The sequence below is a fragment of the Clupea harengus genome, chromosome 11 (assembly GCF_900700415.2).
Source record: "Clupea harengus chromosome 11, Ch_v2.0.2, whole genome shotgun sequence".
Taxonomy (NCBI): domain Eukaryota; kingdom Metazoa; phylum Chordata; class Actinopteri; order Clupeiformes; family Clupeidae; genus Clupea; species Clupea harengus.
This window is the reverse complement of record NC_045162.1, coordinates 28,837,271-28,863,764: the sequence shown is the minus strand read 5'-3', so window position 1 is coordinate 28,863,764 and position 26,494 is coordinate 28,837,271. Positions and strand designations below refer to the sequence as shown.

The following is a 26,494-nucleotide window of genomic DNA, read 5'->3' as shown; positions in this document are numbered from 1 at the left end:
ATTCTTGGTTGTGTGAGTCTTAATTCTGAGGTTAATACAGTCCTGATAAGGGTGAAATAAATCCCTAACACAAACCTACAGTTTTCTGTTGTTAGAAACGTCATTTTAGTGATCTGGTTGAAATATCTTTGCTTAAGGCAAAATACATTCTCTGGATTTGATGATCTACAGTATTTATACCATTGTTCAAAAGAACAACCATTTACATAATCTTCAGAGGATAAATTGGAGGATTGTAGGAATAGGATGTGTCAATTATCATATCTACAGTCATTAAACACTTAATAATTTACCTATCATCTGTTAATCTGAGAATCCTGCTGTAGATGTCAAACTATAAAATGAATGTACAGGTCTCTCGATAAACATGAAATGTAGGTTTGCTATGCTATGTAGGCTTTTTTGGTTCGTTTTTTAAAGTATGTTTTTGTTGGTAGCTTGAAGTTATAACATGTTCAGTTTGATGATACATGGTCATGCGAAGAGGAGAAAAACACACCTCCTATTCCCTCTAGCCACCCAGGCTATTAACTATGCATTGTGGCTCAGGCATTAAACCTTGCAAAACATCTTTTAAATGTTGATATTGCCAAATATGTGACAGAAATACATTAATTAGCAAGCTTTTTTCAGTGCTTGTTGTGCTGTTCTTGAGGCAAGTCTGTTGGAGTTTGCTACCTAGTTTTATACAAAACAAATTTACTAAATTGTAAATACTCAACTTGTGAAAGCACCACATTTGCTATTTTCTTTTGGAATCTACACCACTACTTTGAGCTCCTTCACAAGGTAATGGATTATCCCGAGGTGATTAAAACAGTGGTTCTCAGTCCTGCTCCTGACCCCTCACCCTGCCCTCACACCAGAACTCATCAGTGGGACACACTCAGTATTGAATCAAGAGCATTTGAAATACACTGATTTCATTCAGGTTTACTGAATCAAGAGCATTTGAAATACACTGATTTCATTCAGGTTTACTGAATCAAGAGCATTTGAAATACACTGATTTCATTCAGGTTTACTGAATCAAGAGCATTTGAAATACACTGATTTCATTCAGGTTTACTGAATCAAGAGCATTTGAAATACACTGATTTCATTCAGGTTTACTGAATCAAGAGCATTTGAAATACACTGATTTCATTCAGGTTTACTGAATCAAGAGCATTTGAAATACACTGATTTCATTCAGGTTTACTGAATCAAGAGCATTTGAAATACACTGATTTCATTCGGGTTTACTGAATCAAGAGCATTTGAAATACACTGATTTCATTCATGTTTACTGAATCAAGAGCATTTGAAATACACTGATTTCATCCAGGTTTACTGAATCAAGAGCATTTGAAATACACTGATTTCATTCAGGTTTACTGAATCAAGAGCATTTGAAATACACTGATTTCATTCAGGTTTACTGAATCAAGAGCATTTGAAATACACTGATTTCATTCGGGTTTACTGAATCAAGAGCATTTGAAATACACTGATTTCATTCATGTTTACTGAATCAAGAGCATTTGAAATACACTGATTTCATTCAGGTTTACTGAATCAAGAGCATTTGAAATATACTGATTTCATTCGGGTTTACTGAATCAAGAGCATTTGAAATACACTGATTTCATTCATGTTTACTGAATCAAGAGCATTTGAAATACACTGATTTCATTCAGGTTTACTGAATCAAGAGCATTTGAAATACACTGATTTCATTCAGGTTTACTGAATCAAGAGCATTTGAAATACACTGATTTCATTCATGTTTACTGAATCAAGAGCATTTGAAATACACTGATTTCATTCAGGTTTACTGAATCAAGAGCATTTGAAATACACTGATTTCATTCAGGTTTACTGAATCAAGAGCATTTGAAATACACTGATTTCATTCAGGTTTACTGAATCAAGAGCATTTGAAATACACTGATTTCATTCAGGTTTACTGAATCAAGAGCATTTGAAATACACTGATTTCATTCAGGTTTACTGAATCAAGAGCATTTGAAATACACTGATTTCATTCGGGTTTACTGAATCAAGAGCATTTGAAATACACTGATTTCATTCGGGTTTACTGAATCAAGAGCATTTGAAATACACTGATTTCATTCAGGTTTACTTGGCCTCCAGAAGCAAGATTGCGAAGCTCTGGTTTAGAATGTTTGAAATGAACTCGACATACCATTTGTTCCTGCCCACATTTACAAATCCCCCATTTCGATTTCCACTCCACACCGACTGTGATCTGTGAACACCTAATCATGACTTTTGTTTTCCCAGACACACCCTCCTCTTCTCCTTCAGCACTACCCTTAAACTCTTCTTCGCTGTTTGGAATCTGAGTCGGGAAAACTGAGGCATGGATTGATGGCGTTTGGCTTTTAGCTTCTCGCCTTTTTGCTTTATTGTACTTCAGCTGTACATTTCTTTGGCCTCTCTCAACATAATGAATGTCTATGTAATATAAACGTGTAATGCAATGTGTCATGAAGTGGGACACAAGTGTCTTATTTAACATCTTATGTAGACAGCCCGATAAACTACTGTTGCCCTAAAGAATTGTCTTAAATGTAATAGCTTGCACTGACAGAGGAAATTGTTTCACGAAAGCAAATGTTTTCATCTTGCAGCTGAGCTGTTGGGAAACCAGTTAAGGTCGACTGACTCCTGACACATGAAGACACGTAGGTGGACTGATTTCTGACACATTAAGGCACGTAGGTGGACTGATTAATGACACATTAAGGCACGTAGATGGACTGATTCCTGATAAATGAAGGCATGTAGTTGGACTGCATGCTTGTCTTTCGCGGAACATATAAAGGCCATCTGAGAAGAGAGCTCAGGCTGTATGTTCATGTTGGATCCTTTACATTGGTAAGTCTCTGAAGCTTCCATCTTCCAGTTTAGTTCATTTGGTAGACTGCAGGATTGGAAACAAAGTGAACAGATTCAAATGAAAAAAATGTGCTGTAATGTTTGTATATATAACTCAAGCATAATAATATATAATTTCAGTTTTCACAAACTGAATAAATGTTTATAGTATTCATATAGTATAGATGGTAAATCTATATTGTGCTGGAATTCATCTTAACAAAGGTGATCAACCATATGACGCAATTCAATTCAGTTCAATTGAAGAATATCTCAAATGTGAGTCATAGCAGATATCATTTTGAAAGTGTTAAAAGTGTTTAACAGCGATTTGTCCATACCTTGAAGTAGTACCGGTGGTAGTGTCTATAAAAGGTATTATTATTTTAATTTAGTTCTGAGTACCTTTTGTGCTCATCATACTTTCAGTAATAGCATATGGAATATAGTTAACCACAGTTAACTTAGATAAGTGACTTTAATTGTTTATACTGACAAAACTAATTATAGGTTTAGCATGCAGTATCCTGGCTATGCTGTTAACCCCATCAGCATTAGTTTGACTCTTTGATTACCTGACATACCTGGTTTGCTGACTTCTGATACGAGAAGCTGTACACATACGTTTAGTATTAGGATGTGCCACATACTTAGTCTTGCAAAAACAGAGACAGAGACTTTAGGTTTGACATTGAAAAAGAGAACATTGACATTGAAATGCTTTTGTTCAAATAACTGAAAATTCCTTTTTGCCCACAATATTTGCAATCTGATTATTTTGTCTCATTTTGATATTTTCTAAGTTTATTCAGATGTGCTTTTTCAATGACAATATTTTCTTTGTTTCCTCTTGTCAGCTTTTTTTCAGTGATGTTTTTTTCAAAATGCTGACAGTCTTTTTTTTTTATGTCAACTTTCTGCCTCTGTTTCGGCATGGAAGAGTTTGAGTGGGTCTGTTGGCACACTTTTCACTCTCACATTGTCACATTTCTCAGTCGGGCCATATGTTAAAATAGTCTAACCAGTACCACCTGAAAGATTAAGATATCTCATCTCTCATGTTGTGCACTGGTGCCAACCAGCCCCAGCACGATGGCACAATGAAGAGACAAGTATAAATAACTTAATTAAAGCCAGAACCAGAAAACATAAACAAGAGTTTTAATAATTGGCCTTTAAATTAATGACAATTTAAAGAAAATTATATTTAATAATTTAATAGTAGTTATGATCTTTCATTTCTCATTTAAAACACATGTTGCCAACCAACCCTATCCATGGATCCGACATGAGATCAACTCCCAGTCAATGTAAGGTGCTTCTGACACTTCTCCATCTCTACATTTAATCAATTTATGCTGTCACGAAGTTACTGACTAAACACGCGGCTGTCGTGACCGCACCCTGTCGTGACCGCACCCTGTCGTGACCGCACTCTGAGGCGCACCCCTGGGGGAACCATGACGACTTTAGTTCCAAGTAATTTTGAGGTTTACCGTCTAGTGTTGCTAAGCAAGTTTAATAGTTTTTGATTGCATCAGAGTCGGGATGATCGTGTTGCAAAGTCTCAATTGCAACCTACACTGACAGACATACGGACATACTTTATTCATGTTAAATTTAGTGGCCCACCCTACTGTCCAACTATTACTATGGGGATGCAATATAATGTGGGATATATGGTGTGCAAGACACAAAGCAAAAAGTGATCTGTAGATCAACCAGTTTTCAAACAGTTTTCAACACTTATTAACCTGGATCTTATTAAAATATTATTTAGTAGTAGTAGTAGTATTTGTCAACTACCAGTTTAAACACTGCATCGATATCAGGCTACTGGTTTTCTTTACTGTTTCTTAGCAACAGGTGATAGTTTCGAAAAATGGTAGAGGCGAGCTGCAACATTATTTCCTCAATAACATTATTGCACAAGTGTTGCATAAAAGCAGTGTCAAACCTGGAGTTGTGGTGACTGCAATGGTCTTCTTACTGAACATCTGCAGCAATGAATATGCAACTGCTATCACATCAGAGTTCCTAATAGCCATAAGATGGCAATATAGAGCTTTCAGATATCTATGGTCTGAACTAGCTCAATATGGAGCTGTCAGATATCTATGGTCTGAACTAGCTCAATATGGAGCTTTCAGATATCTATGGTCTGAACTAGCTCAATATGGAGCTGTCAGATATCTATGGTCTGAACTAGCTCAATATGGAGCTGTCAGATATCTATGGTCTGAACTAGCTCAATATGGAGCTTTCAGACTGTATTTGGTCAGTTTCAGACTTCTGGCCTTGTTCTGGCGTGGGGGTGGCATCAGCTGAGAGGGGCATGGAATAATGAGTGACAGGATATCACGCTGACCTAGTTCACAAGGCCATAAACACTACCGGCCCAACCTACCTCCAGGACCTCCTCACCCCTCATTTCACATCAAGGACACTTAGGTCCGGAAACTCAAACCTCCTTGCAGTTCCCCGGACAAAATTAACTAAAATGGGAGATCGTGCCTTCTCCTCACTGGGGCCACGACTCTGGAACAAGCTCCCGGAGAACATTAGGGCCTTAGATTCCCTCACTGCTTTTAAATCACACCTCAAAACCCATTTATTTATCTCTGCCTTCACCTAAAGTCCTGGTCTTTGTTTTAGTTTATTTTCTGTGTTGTTTTTAGAATGCATTGTTTTAATTGCTCTGTCCAAAATGACTCTGTTTTTAATACATATTATTCGATCTCATTATAATCTTATTAATTATTTTTAATTAATTTATTATCTTTTTTGGTATATTATATTATCCTATTTTCTGCACTTCATTAGCACTTCTATTACTTTGTATTATTGTTGTTGTGACTGTCTATACTATGTTAAGCACCTTGAGATTTCTTTGTATTTTAAAGTGTGCTATACAAATAAAATCCATTATTATTATTATTATTATTATTATTATATCAAAGAAGGAGGGGCAACTTCCTCATCACGTTGTTTGCAGTCATGTGACTCTAGTGACGCACAAAATCCAGATGTGGGGCAGGAAGTGAAAAGCAGAATAGATGAGATGGAGTAAAAGCCTGCATTGTGCTAGTTTAGACCACAGATATATCACTACAGAAAGCTATAAACAGAAAAATCACAACATATGTTGGATGTGATCCTTATGTTTTTGAAGAGGAGCGATTTTTCAACTGAATTGAAAGACTTGCCTGATGACGAGGCAGCAGAGATGAGCAACTAACTACCCTGCCCTCCAGACATCCTTTACTCAAGAAAGGTTTTTGCTGAGAAGTCTAAAAGACCTACAGGAGCGGCAGTGATCTGAAAAATGTGAAAAGCATAAAGATCACAAAGGCTGCAATTAAGCTAGGCTGCAATAACATGTACATGTACATACATCATCTTATACAAAAGTTAAAGCAATGATATTATGTACATTTAAATAGACACAACTGCATTGAATGTTTGTTCCTAAATGAATCCACAGGACCATAAAAGAGAAGCCACTCACTCACCCTGGTGAGAACCCAATGATAGTCATTGTGGAGCACCTTGGTACTGAGGTTGTTGTGGTACATACAAGGAAAGTAGGAGAGATATGAGCCTCACTGCCCCTGTGGATTATTGTTTTGTGTTAGGTCTACTAACATTATCCACTTACTGTTTCATCCTTTAAGGATCACGTGCTGAAAGGATGAGTGGGGATACACAGCTGAGGAATCTGCACACACCTGAGGGCTCTTCACCTCCTGTGAATTCGACCTCACGGAACTCAGTTGGTATGTTCTTGTTTATTTTCTCCTGCATGTCAAGGAAGTGTGGTTATGGTACACGTGCTTGAAAGAGTAGGCTACAGTGAATGTCATCAGTGGCGCCCCCAACCGTACATAAAATACTCACACTGTGTACCCTGACAGTGGCAGTTTTATCAGTAGCATATTAAAGGCTAGTAGTGAACTTGAAGCAGAATTTGGTGGAAAAGAAATGTAATAGCGTGAAAGAAGTGAACAGTAGTGAACAGTTGACAGATTATTATATTTTATTATTATATTATATATTATATTTATTTATTATCCTAAACTGTTGCATGCATATTTTTCAGTTTAAGTACATTGAGAGCAATTAAACCCAGGAAAAATTCCTTGTATGTGGAAATGTACTTGGCCAATAAAGATGATTCTGATTCTGAAGATTGAAAAGATGTCAAAATGTTTAAAATACCAAAAATAAAAAGCAATATAGTTTAATTTACCTTTTTAAACGCAAAACAAACGAGCGCAAGCAGGTGGTGGAGCAGTCACTGAGTTAGCATAGTGATGCCCAAGCTGGACTCAGCAGGTGTGGAGCTGGAACTCAACCATGTGGCAGGGAGCTGATTCTGATCTGTGCACCATCCTAAAAGAGACAGTGGGCATGTGACCAAACATTCACAATATAATTAAAGTTCTACTGACCTGCCTGTCTCCACTGCTTCGGTTGAAATATTCTGCTGCTTGAGGCTTTTAAATACCTACATAAGGAACAGTAGGACAGATATCGACTCTAATAACAGGATCGGTTCTAATGAGTATTCATAAAGACTTTGATACAGAGAGAGATATGATGGAGTTTGATGCAAAGGGGAGCAGGAGAGTCAATCTTACATCGTAAGGTAGGCTAACCGTATAACACGAGGTATAACTGTTGGTGCACATAATGAGCTAGCAACTAAGAAACACATTTGCGTCAGTATCTGATCGACGTTTACTCTTTTTATTTAAAAAAACTATTTAAAATCAGTGGATGCTTGCCTTCCATCATTGGGTTCATTGCTAGCAAGTTATCTAGCTGTCATCTGAATAATCTAAAATTGGAAGAAAACATGTTTATAAAAACGTGCGGCTGAGTTTAGGCTATTGACTCAAAACAACGACAACATGACAAGACACATCACATTTTGGCTGGAGCAGTCCTTTAAACTACCACAAAGTAGGCAAAGAATATGATTATGTTCCAGTCCACCGATTTGTTTTACAAACGCAGTGCAGTCTTTGTCACACTGTCCCACGCTCCAGGTGCACTCATCCACTTCTGTTAAGTGCGATTTCTCTACGTTTAGCCTACTGTAAATGAGATGCTGACACTGTTATGCGTGGCACAACTTTCTGAGTGAACAATAATCCATTCAGGTGTCCCTGGATGGCATACAGTTGTAATTGAGTTTCTTTAAACTATTTTGTGAAAAGGGTCCTCTATTAAATGCCTGCGTTTAATAACGCCGAGTCATTATTTTATCAATATCCACTTGAGTGTGTGCTTAATGCTTATGCTTTCAGATTCGTCTGGTAAAGGACATCTCAACCTGGGCTTTGAGCACGATGAGAAGACAGCTGATTTAGAGAAGCCACCTGAAGTTGACATCACGCCAAAACCAAAAAGTGCCAGAGGATTCCTTGGGTATACCCATAGACTTGTCATGAAACTGCAGATGCAACTGTTGAATTATTATGTAAGATAACTAATAAATCACCATTATAATCAAACAGTTTATTTTTTAAATGATTTGGTTAATTCCGTTTCAGTCAGAAGAAAAAGTCAGACAAGTCAAAGGAACCTGCAAAAGCTGTGGGATTCTTCCAACTGGTGAGAAAATAATGTTCTTATTTTCAAGATAACAGTGTAATGCTGTATAATATAATATAATATAATATGATGTGATGTTTAGGAATTTGAAAACCTATTATATATAACAACCTATTATAACTTTGGACCACACAACATCATCACAGAGCAATGACAGACCAAAACGAGGCTTTGATGTTGTAATCTTTTAGTTCCGTTACGCTACGTGTCTGGAGCGTGTGCTGATGCTCATCGGTCTGCTGTGTGCTGCCCTGCATGGGATAGCTCTGCCTCTCATGTGTGTGGTGTTTGGACAAATGACTGATAGTTTTGTGCTCAGTGGACAGCAGCTCCTCAATGCAACTTGTAAGTAGAGGTGGTTACAAAAAGTTACAGATCCACATTTGTACCTTTTAGTTTGTATTTATTTGCTGATTTCTTTACATGGGGAGCATTATGTACATTCTTTCTCTGTTCCAGATAACTTTACTCTTGATGCAGTGAATTCATCAGTGAACTCATCAGAGTGCGCTGTCATATCTGGAATAGAGGACGCAATGACAACGTATGTCTCTGTAATCGTATAAGCATGCACTGCAGTTAGCTTTACAGGATGCCCTCAACAGTACAAAGAGCTTGGAGATGTTAGAGGTTTCTCTATCTAAGTCTATTGTTGTCCCACTGTTTTTGAATGACCCAGTATAAGCAATCAGCTCTGAGGGTGAAAGTCACAAAAAAACTATGCAGGGGAATTGAAAAATGGATGTGAAATGAAAAAGAGATTGATAAATGATCAAGTGATTTGATTGATTTAAAGCCAATTTGATTAAACAGTCCTGATATGATGAAAACGTATTTCATCATTTTCATTCATCATTCACAACCCAAACTTGCAATTTATCACTTAAGTAAAGTGGCCTCCAGGGTGGAAGTAACACAAAATAATTGACAAAGATGGAGGTCATCAAAATGGATTGTAAACTGAAAAATAGAGTGATACATTTTCAATCAATTTGATAAACTTGATTGACATTTTATTTGAAACTGTGAAACTGAAAATCAATTCAACTGACATTTATCCTTTACACTACAGGAAGCAATTTTTGTTACTTACAGTTGTCGTTTACAGCAAGCAATTTGTGTTACCTCCTCCTACTGACAAGTTTTTGGCTGTCAACTTGCAGGCCCACCTGCTTGTGAGAGCGTGGATGTAGAAGATTGAAGCAAAGAGACATTTGAATCAGATGAATCAGACTCAGTTTCACTGATTTAACATTGTTGTCTTGATTGAATACGTTTCATACACTGCAAGTCTTTCAGCGCATCTTGTGTTAGCCTCTAGTTCTGATCGACTGATCTGTTATCTGTAAATATAAGATAAAAAATGTCCACAAATTGGTTATGCAGACCAGAGGAAGCCACTGTTCCATTCATGTCTAGGGAAATATCTCAAGATTTCATCAAATATGATAACGTCCTGTCCCTCTGTGGTTAGTTACATACATTTAGAACACTTTGTCATGATCCCCAAACCCTTCTGACTCATTGAGACAAATGCATTTTTACATTCAGGAGGGAAACAAATAAAAATGCATTTTCTTGCTGCAAAAATGGTAAAAAATAATTGCAAAAAAAAAACAAAGCAAAAAAACATGGCTCTGTTTTCATCATATCACGACTGTTTAAATCAAATTGGCTTTAAATGAATCACATCACTTGATCATTCATTCATCACTCTATTCTTCATCTCTATTTTTCAATTCACCTGCATCTTCATCACCTCCATTTGTGTATCAATTCAGTTTTGTTTAACAAACATTGAAATGAAATGTTTCCATTCAAGGGAATTATGAAAGGCTTTATGCATGATGGCAGATGTATTTGTATCTCATGTGATGCCTAAAAATGTATTTGTGTTGGCAGCCCTCATTCTGTTGTGATATTAATAAAGCGTACCTGGTTCAATTGCAGGCATGCATATTATTTTGTTGGAATTGGAGCTGCGGTGTTACTGCTGGGGACCTTCCAAGTTATGCTATTTTTGTTGACAGCAGCCAAACAGACCAAACACGAAAAATACTTTCATGCCATCCTCCACCAGTCAATGGCATGGTTTGATACCCATCAAATTGGAGAGTTGAACACCAGGTTGACAGAGTAAGTTTAATTTTAAGAAAAATATGCAGCATTATCTTTCTCATGCACACCAACAGACCAAATAATAACACAAGATAAGCAACTTATTATTTAAGTTGATTCGTCTTTTTGCTTTCCCTTCTCTTCTGTTGTGAACAGTGACATTAACACCATCAATGACGGACTGGGAGACAAGATTTGTGTGTTTGTTCAGTTTTTCTGCACGTTTTTGTCTGGCTTCATTGTTGGATTGGTATTTGGTTGGAAGCTGACTTTAGTCATCTTGGCAGTTAGTCCTCTACTGGCGGGGTCTGCTGCGGTGTGGTCCAAAGTATGTCTGAGGATTTGGAATATGTCTTGTTTCTCACTCCACATGTCAATTTCAGAAAACATTAGAGCACTCGTACACGTACATGTATTTTAAAGTATTGCATTGGTGTATGTATTGCATGTGTGTTCAAGTACAAGTATATGGGTAGGTTATATTTCTGTGTGTGATTTTTTCCCCCATGTGTCTTGTTTAAGATTCTTGCAAGTCTGACAAGTAAGGAACTGTCAGCTTATGCCAAGGCTGGAGCTGTGGCTGAGGAGATCCTGGTGGCCATCAGGACTGTTGTAGCATTCAATGGACAACAGAAAGCTGTAGAAAAGTATATTCCCATTAAATCTTTGTAATGGGTAGTAAAATTGTATTTCTCTGCAAATGCTCCATTCTATTCCATGTTTCGTATCCTGTGTTTGATCATCCACTGTAGATATGAGAGGAACTTAGAGGATGCCAAAAACTTTGGGGTGAAGAAGGCCATCAGCACCAATGTGTCCATGGGTCTGACACAGTTCGTCATATTTGCGACCTACGCCTTGGCCTTCTGGTATGGGACAAAGCTCTCCATCGACGAGCCAGAGAACTACTCCATTGGACGAGTCATCACAGTAAGCTGAGCTACTGTTCTACTTGCACTGCTAATGGAACAAATACATCTTACAGGATGTTTTTTGCTGCCATTACCAAATTGCCTTTCTTCGCACTACCATAACCTCACTTTAAAGAAAACTTATGCTGCTGTGTACACGTGTATCTCTATGTTTTATATATCTATATGTAGGAAATGTCTTGTCTTATCTGTTGTGCCTGTGCACTTTATATGTTTCACCGTGGGAGAGTGGAAAACGTTCTATCGATTCCTTTGTATGTCTTGACATGCAAAGTAATTGACAATAAAGCTACTTTGACTTTGACTTTAGATACTTTTCATCTCATATCCATTTCCCTCATGTCTGTTTTCTGTCACCTACTACTGACACCAAGCCATGGTTTAACCCTATGAGACCAAACACTCCTGAAGCATTCTATAACAGTAGCCATTTCAACCCCAGGTTTTCTTTTCTGTGCTGATTGGAGCCTTCGCTCTGGGCCAAGGAGTTCCTAACCTTGAGAGTATTGCTAAGGCCCGTGGTGCAGCCTATGAGGTCTACAAGACTATTGATATGGTAATGTAACATTCCCTGAGTTTTTTTGTTCTGAAAATATGAAATACATACTAAATTGAGATATGCTTCTCTGTTTTAGCCTCATCCCATAGATAGTAGTTCTATGGAAGGACACAAGCCAGAAGCTGTGAGAGGAGACATTGAGTTTAAGGACATCCATTTCAGCTACCCATCCAGAAAGGACATCAAAGTGAGCACTGCCTTCTGTCATTTATTCAAGTGTGTGTGTGTGTGTGTGTGTGTGTTGTCTCAAATAGATGATGTAATGACATCATATGTAAATGTTCAGAGGGTATCATGTATCTACTAAGATCACATTAAAACAGACATCTTTCTCCTGGTGTCTCTCAGTCACTCCATTTTGAGACTGCAGAAATTGTTGTCCTGTTTTATTTTTGAATGGCCCACCAGGTGATATATAATGTTACACAGTAGAAGGTACAAGACTAGTTTGGGGTTTAAGATTCGGGTTTGGGTGAAGTTGTGGTTCCACACATACACACACATACAGTACACATGTAGCAGGTGTATACAATAGGCAGATGTATAAGGCTCTAATGTTCATTTTGTTCTGTGGCAGATTCTACAGGGCCTGAGTCTGAAGATTCCTCATGGAAAGACCATCGCCCTGGTTGGAGCCAGTGGCTGTGGGAAAAGCACCACCATTCAGCTCCTGCAACGCTTCTACGACCCAGAAGCTGGACTGGTATTGTAAAGTTCCATCCAAGTTTGTATTGCCATTGGAATGTGGAATGCTTTTGTTATTGAACAGTGCTTTGATGGGTAGGCTGTTGTCTATTGCAAGTCCCTGTGCCAGCTGTGTAACTGCAATAATCTTTTAGGTGACACTCGACGGACATGACGTCCGCTCACTCAACGTGAAGTGGCTGCGGGAGAACATGGGCATCGTCAGTCAGGAGCCGGTGCTGTTTGCCACGACTATTGCTGAAAACATCCGTTATGGCCGAGAGGAGGCTACTGATGAGGACATCGAGCGAGCTGCGAGGGAGGCCAACGCCTATGACTTCATCTCCAAGCTGCCAGATGTAAGAGAATGTAGCACACACACACACGAGAAAGTTTCCCAAATTACTTACAAAGTGGATTTCCCTTGTAGACAAGTCATCAAGTGTGGAGATTTGTGGATAAAATGAGGATTTTTGTTGCTAAAACAGAAACTGAATACCTTGGTTGGGGAAAGGGGAGCACAGCTTAGTGGTGGCCAAAAACAGAGAGTTGCCATTGCCCGTGCACTGGTGAAGAACCCCAAGATTCTGCTGCTGGATGAGGCTACGTCAGCACTCGACACTCAGAGTGAGTCCATCGTGCAGGCAGCGCTGGACAGGGTAAGCTTGGGGGGAACCCTGGGGGACATCATGTCATGTACAGCTATGAAACTCAAAACTCAGCTCACTAACTCACAGCTCACTAACTCACAGCTCCCTAACTCACTTAATGTGTATTCCTTCCACCAAGGAGGTTATGTTTCCCTTGCTGTTTGTTTGTCTGTTTGTTTGTTTGTTTGTATGTCTGTTAGCAGGATTTTACAAAAATTACCACGCCGATTTTCATGAAACTTGGTGGAGGGTTGGTGCATGAGCCAAGAAAGAACCCCCATTTTACATTTTAAATCAGATTGGGCTCCCCTTTCTGTGACATCTGAGATAAGGCATAAGGCATTTCTCCCAAGTGCCCCTCTAGTTAAATATCGTTTGCACAGAATGTGAATATACTGTATATATATGATGCATGTGCGCCACATCCACCACACACTGTGCCATATGGTAACAGTTGGTACGCTCTGTACATTTCCCCGTCAGGCAAGAGCTGGCCGCACTACCATAATAATTGCTCACCGCCTGTCCACCATCCGCACAGCCGACATGATTGCTGGCTTCAGCAATGGAGCAATAGTGGAGCTCGGGGACCACAAGGAGCTGATGGCCAAGAAAGGAGTCTACTACTCCCTTGTTACGCAACAGGTACTCAATACCCAAACACAATTTATGCTAAACCGACTTTGCTGTGTGGCATAGCAGGCATGTAAACGCATAGATGACACAACATACTACTGTGCATCGAACACACCCAAAAATATGTTTATATAGAATGTCATGCATTATTCTAGATTTCTAAATCCATATTAGCAATACCAGACAAATACGTACATGTAATAATGAATAATATGTTGTTTAAAAGAAAAGTACATTCACCCCTAGTCTTCTGGGAGGCCAGAGGAGGATCATGATGAAGATGAAGATGGAAATGGGGATTCATCTGATGCAGAAACTCTGGAGTACTCCTCAGACACGGAGAAGAAGAATGACCCAGATATTCTGGATCAGGTAACCATTGACAACAGTGGACAACTCCCTGACAACTCCCTTAAGAGCCCCACTGGATTGCCAATGGAACAGACGGAAATCAAATCACAGAAGAGGAAGGCAAAGAAAACGGGGAAAAAGGTAAATTGAATGATGGCCACTTCAATGTCACATCATGAAAAGGTATAAATAGATGTTTAAATCATTTGGTATATTATATCAATAGCATGGGAACTGAGTTGTCATGTCTGTTCCTGTTTAATTCCCAACTGTGGCAGGAGAAAGAGAAAGTGGCAGATATCCCGTTCAAAAGAATTCTGGCCCTAAACAAGCCTGAGTGGCCTTACCTTGTGGTCGGGCTTCTGGCCAGCTTTGTGGGGGGAGCGGTCTATCCCTGTGTAGCCATCCTCTTTGCCAAGATCATTGGTGTACGTTCCTTATGTTCCTTTGAGTTCACCTATGCAAAAATGAGATTATTCTATTTTAAACAACATTTTATTTTAAGTTTGATTATACAATTTTCAATTCATTTCATGCAGGTTTTTGCTGAAATTGATCCTGAGGTGAAACGAGAGAAAACTGTAATGTTCTCTCTTCTCTTCCTTCTGGTTGGTGGGGTTGCATTCGTCACTTATTTTTTTCAGGTATATATACTGTATATATATATATATATATATATATGAAACAGCTTTGTCACATCTGGTTCATTTCACCATGGTAAATGTGGTAAACATCTGTGTGTGTGTGTGTGTGTGTGTGTGTGTGTGTGTGTGTGTGTGTGTGTGTGTGTGTGTGTGTGTGTGTGTGTGTGTTTTAGGGTTTCATGTTTGGTAAATCTGGTGAGCTTCTCACCATGAGGCTTCGGAGTCAAACCTTCAGTGCGATGATGAGACAGGTTAGCATAATGTTTGTGATTCAAAATACATACACAGTGCTGTACATAATGTCTCTTTATAAACCCTTCCAGACAAATGTCCTTCACCTGTACAGGCAAGAGATATTGTCATTAGAATGGCTCTGGGCTCTGATAAATGACGTTTTCGCCCCCTTCACAGGAAATGGCTTGGTTTGATGACACAAACAATGCAGTGGGGGTTTTGACCACCAAGCTGGCTACTGATGCCTCTCTGGTGAAAGGGGTGAGCTGCATTTTCATTGGTCATCACACCTTATTCTATGCCAGACTGATGGAGATAATTACCAAACACTGTTAATTACTTCAGAATATATGAATCAAGTGCTTGTATTAACAATTACCTTTTATGCTTTTCATAACAGTGACATGGCTTTTCTGTGTTTCTGTGTATATGTGTAACTTTGATTAACTGGCGCCACTTATTGTGTTCTCGACCCTGAGAAGATACTAGAAGCTCAGTCGAGAACTAGATGATTAAACATGTATGGCGTCAGCATTAGATAAATCTTAAGTATATAACCCTTGTGGTTTGTGAGTATCGGGGCTTCACTTTTCATCCTTGTGTTGTGAGTGAGCCCAATTGCGATTGTTATTGAATAAATATACTGATCTACAACTTCAGAGTCCAGAGGTAACTAGGGTGAATTTTCACCTAACCCAGACACACCCCGTGTTCCTCATATTCTCTTCCATCTCTCCACCAGGCTGCAGGTTCTAGATTAGGTTTGGCCACCAACACTGTGTGTTCTCTCGGTATCGATATCATCGTGGCCTTCATCCACAGTTGGCAGCTGACTCTCCTCATTCTCGCCTGTGTGCCCTTCCTGACGGGGGCCAATTTCATCCAGATGAGAGCCATGGCAGGCCATACCTCCAAAGATCAGAAATCCCTAGAGATGGCAGGGAAGGTAAATGTGTTGTCCTCTCTTTGTACCACACATTGTGGATGGGGAAGAATGAATTATAATGAATAATATATAATATATAGCTTGTTTCCACAAAGAGAACATAGTGTCTCTCCCTTGGTCAGATCTCCACGGAGACGGTTGAAAACTTCAGGACTGTCGTTACACTAACGAGAGAGGACATGTTCTTCTCCAAATTCGCTAACAGCTTGATTGAACCTTATCGGTAACAATTACAACAGCAAGTGAACTTACTGTTGTTCATGTATTCGATTCACAATTAATCACAATGGAATTAAACACTACTTTTTATATTCAGTAATAAACCCAATGTATGTGTGGCTCCATCCCTCAGCTCCAGCTTGGTAAAAGCTCCCATTTATGGGATCACATTTGCCATTGCTCAGGCAATACCCTTCATGGTCAATGCTGCAATCTTCCGTTTTGGAGCTTGGCTCATTTCTAACTGTTACACAGAATATGAAAATGTTTTTCTGTAAGTATGGTCCTGTGTTCTCTTAGCAAACAATAGCATCTCATCAGTCAGTACACAAATTACATCATATGAAATGTATCAATAATGCTTTTATGCACCCAACTTATTTGTTTTCTCAGGGTTTTTTCTGTGATTGTATTTGCTGCGATGAACATTGGGCAGTCGTCCTCCTTAGCCCCAGATTTTGCTAAAGCCAAAGCGGCTGCTCACCGAATCCTCAGTCTCCTGGAGAAGAAGCCAGAGATTGACATTTACTCTCAGGAGGGAGAGAAACCAGTGAGTGGTACAGAATACCAGTGGAGTATGTGAGGATTTCTCTACCTGTTGCTGAGAAGTTCTACTGACAGTTGTAAGTGCTCAATTCTGATTTTCCAGACAGACCTTTGTGGAGAGATTATGTTCCAAGGGGTTGGGTTTTGTTACCCAACACGGAAGAATGTGCAGGTCCTGCAGGGTCTGGATGTGAGTGTGAAGCCTGGTCAGACTCTGGCGTTGGTGGGGGGCAGCGGCTGTGGAAAGAGCACCACGGTGCAGCTGCTTGAACGCTTCTACGATCCGGCGGCGGGACAAGTGGTGAGCGTATTTTTATGGTTTGTGTCATTTGTGATTTGGCAAGATGATCATTTTCCATTTCCCATTACCGATATCAGTGCTTGAAGACTTTCAAAAACCCAACATTCTAGCCCACGTGTTAACCCTCTACAGGGGACATCAGATGTTTATACCGATTATATTGCGATGATGATAGATTAATAAAACATCATGTACTCACACCTATCCAGACTCAAATGCATAGACATAGCAGCAGCCTTGTAAAACGCAAAGAAGCGTATGTGCATCATTCTATTATTATATCTCTGCTTAGTTTTTAGATGGGGCTGACACCAAGAGCCTGAATCTGGCCTGGCTGCGCTCTCAGCTGGGCCTGGTGTCCCAGGAGCCCATCCTGTTTGACTGCAGCATCGCTGAGAACATCCAGTATGGAGACAACAGCCGCACCGTCTCCCAGCAGGAGATCCAGGAGGCAGCCAAAAGTGCCAATATCCATGATTTCATCCTCGGTTTACCTGAGGTGGGGAGAAGAGTCTGTCATTAGTCTCATGATGTGTTTGTGTGTGTGTGTGTGTTATGTTACAAATGCCTAGCTCAGGGCGCGGTAACATGGTAGGGGAGGCCACACATGGATTGCAAATGACAGGAAAGTATTTATTAAAGAAGTAAAACTTAACAGCTGAGTTTTTCAAGGATACAAACTTCCAAGGCTTATTTGCGTGAGACTGACAAAGACTGATCAAACTTTTTTGACGTGAGATTCATTTATTTGGATGCTAGCCTGAGACAGGACTGGTCGATGGTTTTGGGCATCTGGAAAAACTACTAAGGTTACAGCCTATGTCGAATTCTTTCATAAATAACATTGGCATGGATGTTTATGATGAAAACTAGTGAGTTGACAATTTTCCTAACATAGTCAAACATCAAGCAAGCGTAACACAAGACATAGCAAGACAGCTAACATGTTATTACAAATATGTAAAAGGCAAATGTCCTTTTAGCCAAACACTTGAGCAGATATCTCACTCAATGACTGGTGGTGTCATTTCCAAATCAAACCTTTTTTATTGTGCACTCCTATGAGGATAATCACAACTTGAAAGCACATCAGAGAACAAGAGGTTAAATCATTGTGCTTTTATAAACCTAAATTAAATTACATGATTAACTAACGTTAAGTCTTCTACAATAACTTGCTGCAAGTACTGCATAGCATTAGCATAGCATAGCATAGCATTAGCATAGCATTACATTGAGGTCGTTTCTGATCTACTGGGGTCTTTGGTATTTCAGTCATTATTGTCCAGCCTACTGTGTACAATACATATCCATTTTGGCCAATGATTGTAATTATTAGATAGATTAGATGTAGGCTAATATTCCACTTCTGGCCATTAGGTGTTTGCTTGAGCCTTCAGGCCGTGATTGGAGTCTTCTCTTCTCTCTAAAAAGCCACAAATCTCTTTATTTGCTCTCCTTTTCCCTATTCGATACCAAGAAGAAACACATATATATGTTTGTTTTATGGTTTATCCAGTAATTTGTAGGCATAGTGACAGCTTCTATCTCCAAATCGCTCCCAGTCACTCGTACCACTTTGTTTTCACCCAAAAAGGGGCATGGCCGTGGAAAAGACCTCGTGTTGATGTCATGCTGCTCTGGTCTGTAGAACACCTATAGATGGCCTGGTAAATGGGATGCTGGCGAGTCTAACGCCACTCTGTCTGGCTTTTTGTTTGGGTTTGAGTCTGACTCGGACCGTAAAATGAACTGATCCCAAAAGCCATTGTGATGTTTTATGAGTGGCCAGCATAGAGTGCCAATGAAGTGGTGTACAAGGTAATAGCCGATCATCGACCTAGAGATGTGACCCTAGTGTTAAGTTAAGTCAAGTCAACAAGTCAACTATTTGTATAAAAAACAACAGTTGTATGAAAGTGCTTGTAGGCATATAGTTGGAGGAACTATGACTATTGGTGGGCAGATGAGTATCCCCCCCCCCCCCCCCCCCATCTGCGGGCAACACAGGTCACACACAAAAGAGGAGGAGCCAGGCAGGGCCGTGATAGTGTTCAGTCTATGCCTGCAATTGAATTCACACAGCGGCAAGTAATGGTCTTTTTTTCTTCAGAAATACAACACACGTGTGGGAGACAAAGGCACGCAGCTGTCTGGAGGTCAGAAGCAGAGGATTGCCATTGCTCGGGCCCTCGTCCGACAACCCAAAGTGTTGCTACTGGATGAGGCCACATCTGCCCTGGACACAGAGAGTGAGAGGGTACGTGTCTGTGTTTATCGTCTGGTGAACTACAAGAAACTAGATAAGATAGGTGCATCTCTATCTCAGATGTGTGGCCTGACGTATAGGGTCCTCTATGGCAGCCTTACAGGAAAATGGTCTAACTATAAAGACATTTTCAGCACCTTTAGCTAATGGCATTGTCAGACCATACCCACCACTATTGTGTGAACTGTTCCTTGGACATCGGACTCGGACTGGGCTATTATGTATCAATACCTTTTCTTGTTGCATTTGTGAAAACAGGTTGCTCTAGCCAAATTTGAAACACTGTTAATTAAATGTAGATCTCGTAAATTATTTTTATAGAAATAGAAATGTGTTATGTACATTGTTTCCAGCTTGATGTTGTCCAACTGCAAATGCAAACATTCCTTCTCTGTCCAAATAGATCGTTCAACAAGCACTTGATGACGCCCGACAGGGCCGCACCTGTATCGTCATCGCCCACCGCCTGTCCACCATCCAGAATGCAGACCTTATTGCTGTCATTCAGAACGGAAGAGTGTCTGAGAAAGGCACACATAGTGAGCTCATGGCCAAACAGGGGGCCTACTTTGCCCTGGTCAATGCACAGGTCTCAGTATGAACAGTGTGTGGAGAAGTATTTGAGGTTATATCTTCTAATGTTTTTTTATTTTATATGATTTGTTATAATGTGAGGGCAAATGTTAGATGACACGTATAACAGCAGTTACATAAAGGTGAGGGCTGTATCCTGATACAGGCACAGAAAACGGTTCACTAAAGTACTCAGTTCAGACTTACAGGCAAGACTATAGAAACTTGCTACTGATTACTGGTTCAATGGTTTCATCTTAGGGGTTTTTCTTTGTTTTGAAAATGTACAGCCAATATCTAGATTGATTTTGTAACAGCCTTTCTAAATGTATAAGTGAATTTGAATGCCAAATATTAAAATGTAATATAATTAAAATGTATAGAAAAATTGAGATTAATTCTGAATTTGTATTCTGACGGATGATTAAACACATCACATCACTAAGCCTGGAGAGGAAGCATGCAGCCCTCACACGCTACCTACCGATTAAAGGACCATTCAAACACTACCGAAGAGTCACATAAACACTACCGAAGAGTCACATAAACACTACCGAAGAGTCACATAAACACTACCGAAGAGTCACATAAACACTACCGTAGAGTCACATAAAGACTACCGAAGAGTCACATAAAGACTACAGAAGAGTCACATAAACACTACCGAAGAGTCCCATAAACACTACCGAAGAGTCCCATAAAGACTACAGAAGAGTCACATAAACACTACCGAAGAGTCACATAAAGACTACCGAAGAGTCCCATAAACACTACCGAAGAGTCCCATAAACACTACCGAAGAGTCACATAAAGACTACCGAAGAGTCACATAAACACTACCGAAGAGTCACATAAACACTACCGAAGAGTCCCATAAAGACTACAGAAGAGTCCCATAAACACTACCGAAGAGTCCCATAAAGATAAGCATAGTATAGTAATAGTAGTGGAGGAATAGAAGTACGAAGGGCTGCTATACTTTACTCAAGGCAGAGTCAATTCTGTCTGAGTTTAGCGGAAATCTAGAGGAAGGCTCCCAGAGCTAAAAAGTGGTAAATGGTCGGGTAGGGTAGGGCCTCATCAGATGGTTTATATATAAACTAACTATCTATCAATCTAAACTATATAACTATCTTATGATATATATATTACTATATATATATATATATATATGATACAATAATAATAAAATTACATATAAAGATGACCACAGCCTTAGCCAGAGCACTCAAAATAGATGTATGGTATTTTCATTCATTTATTTTAATTTAATTTTTGAAAATGTATGGGAACAGCCTATAGACTGGACCAACACTTATTGATGACTATAAATACAGAAAATCAACAGTAATTAAAAAAATACAGATAGATAAAACTGAGAGGGTATACATTATGAGAATAATAAAATGTCACACTAACTACATTTTAGATTTGTATTCATTCTTTAACCACTTGTCAGAATTCAGAAATATTCCTTACCACTCTTAATATAATTATTGTTTCAAGTTAAAGTGAGTGCAGTCATTTAGTTCTTAAGTAATCATTTATTGACAAGACACTTTCAAGAATGTGCCAACATTAGAATGTGCAAAACAAAAATAATGTATGTTGTTCCGATTAAAAAAGCTCACATGGATGATCCATTCTTGTCCGATGTTCTAAAATAAAAATACAATTGGACTTCAGTTCTTATTAAGGAACTTTTGAGTTTCTTCTCAATTTTCATGGCAGCCCATTTCTGCATATTTGATAGCCAAGAAATGATTCGCAATTTAAATGTACAAAATTAAAAAGCCACCTCTCACCTGAAAACTCCGCATATGCACTTTCATATGTTCAACACACGAGGGAGCAGTTCATCCATGACGTGCCACTACCACTAGTGTTCGAGCAAGGATGAACTTGCCTCGAGGGACAAGTCAGAGAAAAGGTTTTTTTTCTCTCTGTTAGTGGTGAAGCAAGGGCTGCGAATAAGTCGCAAATGTCATAAAGTTGTCGTGAGCTATATCTACGCCTACTTGTATCCTAGAAATCAAAACGAAATACAATTTTGCCAGAGTCTTGTTCGTCGGGTATCTGAAAATAATGCATACCACTAAAGCACGTTAATAGCTGTTAAAGCAGTGACCGTGAAAATACAAATTGAAATGTATAGAAGAAATGCAATTTTGTCTTCGTTAAAGCTCAAATAGCCTGTTTGTCCTTTTCCTAAATAAGTCGAGTAACCTTTATGCCCATTCATAAGAGACAAAGTGCCAGTGTAACACAAATCCTTCAAAAGTGCGGGAAACGAAAGTTGTTAAATGAAGTTGAAACTTTATTTCTAGCCTACCTAGTCGTAAGCCTTTGTGTTTTCTCTCTCTCTTTCTCTTTCGTTCTTCCTTTCTTTTACATTTCATTTAAAATAGGCTTTCAACAAACTCAAAGGCATCATTTTAGAAAGGAGCAGCGTATTTAACCTATGCCAACTCTACTGTAATGATAGCCTAAAATAGGCCTATGTTTCTAATTATTATAGTTTCATTCAGTTTCGTTTATTTTAGTTTATCCACACTTGATTTTAGTTAAGTTTAGTGTCAAATTGAATGCGATTTACAGCGTACAATACATTTCTGCCCATCAGAAAAACAACCTCTCTGAGGCCAATTTTCAGACATGGAACCGTTTAAGAGAGACTCCTGTAGGTTGCTACGAACTGTTAGAAAGTAGGCCTAGTTCAATTCGTCCATTCCTTTCTCTGAAGTCTGCAGTCGTGGGGCTACGACCTATGCCTGTGTCTTCATAAAGTTCATTTGCGCACAGTTGAAGTGCCCTCTTTCTGTCCACTGAAAGAAAATGCAAACTTTTTTACGTGATGTATAAATGAACATTTATAAAAAAAGACAAAACTGTTATCTATCTTGTTATCAGTGGAAACTAAAGAATAGTCATTTCTCCATTTGCTCTGCCCATCATTTTGAAGCTCAATCATTTGAACATCGCATACATCCCAACAAAACAACAGAACTGTCAGACATGAACCCGTAACTAATACTAAGCCTACGTTAACCAGGTTTACCTTTTCTTGGCGAGATTTCTTATGTTAAATTTAAATCAAATCCATTGAGTCCAGATTTTGAATCCATTCTCACTTTATTGAACGGCTGAATTTGAGTCCCAATCTAGGAATGTACCGTGATGAAATTAATGCTCACTTTACAAATATGTACATGCTTAAATATAAACGCCATGAATCACTAAACATTTTTATTTCTAAAATATAACAAATAAATTCAAAGTGCGTCTCTGATACACTTGCTGAGACAGAAAACGAGTCTGCCTATTCGATAAATATTACAACTCCAGCTGAAACGTGTTGGCAAATATGGCAATTACGGGTGAAAAACAAAGCAGATTTCACTTCGATAGAGTTTTAGATATTTACTAGAATAAATTTACATCTAAAACTTTACTATACAAAAGGGGGCGTCCTGGACAAATATGTCACATTTATACCTGCATGTAAGAACTCGCTAAGCTATTGCATTACATAGGCTATATACACCGCAATATATCTCATACAAACTTGATCAGGCTCTGGTAGAATTAGACCAATGTGTGATGTATATTTTTTTCTCTCAAATATTAAACAAAAGAGAGTAAAGGACAAAATGAAAACTACAAAACACTACATACAAGTTCTTACAAATTGCCTATGAAAAGGCACACGTACGTCATAGCAGTGTTCCAGTATAAAGTGCCACAGTTTGGTTTTCAGAAAACATGTTCTCATTAACTCGGCAGGCCATAAGCACTTACAGAACATTCTTTTTTAACTCTTCGTTTAATATCAGGGCAGGGTGACAAAAACAGACTTGTCCTCGAATGTAACACTGTGCCTTCCAATGCAGGCATTGCACAAATGGTAATGTTAATTTGTGCCTGTAATTCTTTTCGTGAGTATTTACTTTAAAGTAATTTAGTCCTTACTTTAAATGCATATACAGCCTGCCTCCTTTATCGTCAATACAAGTATGATTCGTTTTTCTCATAAACCCGATCACATGAGAGCCACTCTATATAGAGTGCCTCCAAAATAGTTTATGGAAACTGCAATGTCCATAGATGCCATCAAATAGCCTGCGTAAGATCGAACTCAGTCCAAGGAGTTACTGAGACCGTTCATGCCTGTTGTTGGAGTAGAATCGGGGGGAGGCAGCAGGTCAGGGGAATGACAGGGAGGACTGCCGGGGGTGCTGTGTTCGCTGTCGGTGTCACTTCCCCGTTTGCCCCCACTGCCACCTGATCCCGATCCCACAGAGCCTCCTGCACTATGCGTTTTGACGTGTTTACTGAGGTGGTCACTCCTCATGAAGCGCTTATTGCAGACGGGACAAGCGAAACGTTTCTCGCCGGTGTGTGTGCGCAAGTGTCGCTGAAGTTCATCTGACCTCGTGAACCTCTTTCCACAAAATAGCCAGTTACATACAAACGGTCTCTCCCCAGTATGCCATCGCAAATGAGCCTTCAGATGAGATGTTTTACCGTATACTTTCCCGCAACCAGGGATATGACAGCTGTGAAGTCCTTTTCGTCGCAGACTCGCCCCTCCAGGTCCCAGTCTCTCTGCCTCCTGACAGTTTGGGCAATCGCAGGTGGCTCTGCCTGAGTAACGTCGCGCCGAGGAGCGCGGAGACCCCGCTAGTGAAGACGCTGGTCCTCCCGTCAGCATGGTGCCACCTGCTGCACCAAGCGGAGAAGGGCTTGAATCGGGGTATGAAGAAAGAACTGGTTTGAAGCCGTCCATCAGATGCTGACCGGTGGTCAAGAGATGAGGAGATGCACTTGTGCTGAAAGCCGAGTGACTCAAACTGGAGTAGTCCGAATTATAACCCCCAAGAGGAGAATGCAATGAAGTCTGAAGTCCCCCCGAATGCAAGGAAGACTGTAGCGTGGTTCCGTTTGGATTCTGGACATCAATCCATCCTGCTCCGACGTCCCACCATGCAGAAGAACCCGTAGTGCCCACGTCTCCTGTCGGAATACCAGGATGGGATGACTTGAACCAAGAGTCATATGGATGCGTAACACTCATTCTCGGATAGATACCTTGCAGACTGTCCACTGAAGTATGTACTTTGGAAATATACACCGGCTGGTGGTTCCCCTCCTGCGAAGTATTCGAAACCGATGCCTGGAAAACAGAGTAGTCGTTTCCAAAGTGCGAATTGGTTGAGGTTCCCGGTGTTAATGAAAAAGCACTTGATCCACTTGAACTGTTGGTTCCAAATGTGTCCGAGAGTCCTGACCCACTGCGGGTTACCCCAAACGTGGATAAACCTGAGCCCAAACTGCAGCTACTCGCAGAGGCTCGTTTCCACGGATGAAAGCCTTTTCCAAAGGCAGCGGAGTTATCTGATATCGAAGAGGGTGACGGACTTGGAGTCCCAATCTTGTTACACGTTGCAGCCAACATGGCTAAGGGAGTCGATCCTAATCTCGGCTCCTCCTAAAAATGAAACATGAATTATGCAAACTGTTTAGGAATTTCATCAAATGTGAACTCTATTTTACATTTGTAATTAGTAAACTCTTAAACATTCTAACTACATGACAATTCCTACCTGCAGATCGAAAGCAAATATAGCAGCAACAACTGAAACACGCGAAAACTAGAAGTGGAAAAGTCTAAGGAAAACCTTAGTTTGTATTTGTCCCAAATAATTCGACGGAAACTTTTCAGCGTGCGGTTGGTGTAATGTGTGTTTCGGTTTGTGTTCTCTTGACCCTCTACCTTAAAACATAATCAACCAACTGTCCCTCTCCCTTACTCTCCCCAGGGCAATTTTAATCCCCCCGGGTGGACAATAAAGGAACTAATTAAACGCAGCAAGAAACTCCTTAGACTCACCCCTAGAAGTGAAGTTGCCATCACAAAAACTGTCCTCCGTAGAGGATCTTTTTATATTTATCAATCAGAGCAGTGTTTTTTTAAGAGGTATGCAATACAATGATGAGATCCGCCCATTTCAGCACAATTGTAGGTCCTCGCTGGCTTTGAAGAACCGCTGCTATACAGGCGACCAATCACAGACACCGGAGCTCCTCCTCCCGACTTTGAAGTACGTCCGCCACATTGGGGACCAATCAAGGCCCCGGAAGCTCCAACTGGCCGCAACGTAAGGTCATCAGTGGAGCCTGCAAGCCGGTTTCTCCTCCCCTGCCATCCCCCTTTCATGGGACAGAAAGAGCGCAGAAAGGTAGATCAGAATAAATGTTAATACTCCAGGAGTTTTATTCTTACTTTGCCAACTTTAAGCTGCCACCTCAAGGAAGCAAACTTCCATTTTA

General features: G+C 39.8%; 2 protein-coding genes across 2 annotated transcripts; one reads left to right on the top strand and one right to left on the bottom strand.

Annotated features, from left to right (window-relative positions):
• The first annotated feature begins 6,410 nt into the window (after window positions 1–6,410).
• On the top strand, window positions 6,411–21,220 carry LOC116222534 (ATP-dependent translocase ABCB1-like). The gene is made up of 29 exons (XM_031576965.2): window positions 6,411–6,435; window positions 6,558–6,659; window positions 8,196–8,316; window positions 8,442–8,502; window positions 8,694–8,847; window positions 8,962–9,046; window positions 9,889–9,971; window positions 10,734–10,948; window positions 11,143–11,267; window positions 11,373–11,550; window positions 11,995–12,108; window positions 12,188–12,298; window positions 12,689–12,814; window positions 12,951–13,154; window positions 13,284–13,454; window positions 13,929–14,090; window positions 14,328–14,573; window positions 14,711–14,860; window positions 14,972–15,076; window positions 15,250–15,327; window positions 15,488–15,571; window positions 16,053–16,256; window positions 16,379–16,479; window positions 16,609–16,749; window positions 16,869–17,025; window positions 17,125–17,322; window positions 17,615–17,821; window positions 19,436–19,582; window positions 19,995–21,220. Exons 1-29 carry the CDS (start codon window positions 6,411–6,413, stop codon window positions 20,190–20,192), a joined length of 4,053 nt encoding a protein of 1,350 aa, XP_031432825.1. The 3' UTR covers window positions 20,193–21,220.
• A 2,176-nt stretch (window positions 21,221–23,396) lies between these two features.
• Window positions 23,397–26,153, bottom strand: sp8b (sp8 transcription factor b). The gene is made up of 2 exons (XM_012834489.2): window positions 26,055–26,153; window positions 23,397–25,652 (listed from the first exon to the last, which is right to left on the bottom strand). Exons 1-2 carry the CDS (start codon window positions 26,073–26,075, stop codon window positions 24,300–24,302), a joined length of 1,374 nt encoding a protein of 457 aa, XP_012689943.2. The 5' UTR covers window positions 26,076–26,153; the 3' UTR covers window positions 23,397–24,299.
• Between the last annotated feature and the right edge of the window lie 341 nt (window positions 26,154–26,494).

What these genes read in the sequence shown, in the direction of transcription:
- sp8b (XM_012834489.2), bottom strand. Translation starts at nt 26,075, where the DNA reads ATGGCAACTTCACTTCTAGGG. An exon ending in TGGCAACTTCACTTCTAGGG is followed by an intron (nt 25,653 to 26,054) that starts GTGAGTCTAAGG and finishes TTTCATTTTTAG; the next exon opens with GAGGAGCCGAGATTAGGATC.
- LOC116222534 (XM_031576965.2), top strand. Translation starts at nt 6,411, where the DNA reads ATGATAGTCATTGTGGAGCACCTTG. An exon ending in CAAAGAAAACGGGGAAAAAG is followed by an intron (nt 14,574 to 14,710) that starts GTAAATTGAATG and finishes CAACTGTGGCAG; the next exon opens with GAGAAAGAGAAAGTGGCAGA. An exon ending in TCATCCTCGGTTTACCTGAG is followed by an intron (nt 17,822 to 19,435) that starts GTGGGGAGAAGA and finishes TTTTTTCTTCAG; the next exon opens with AAATACAACACACGTGTGGG.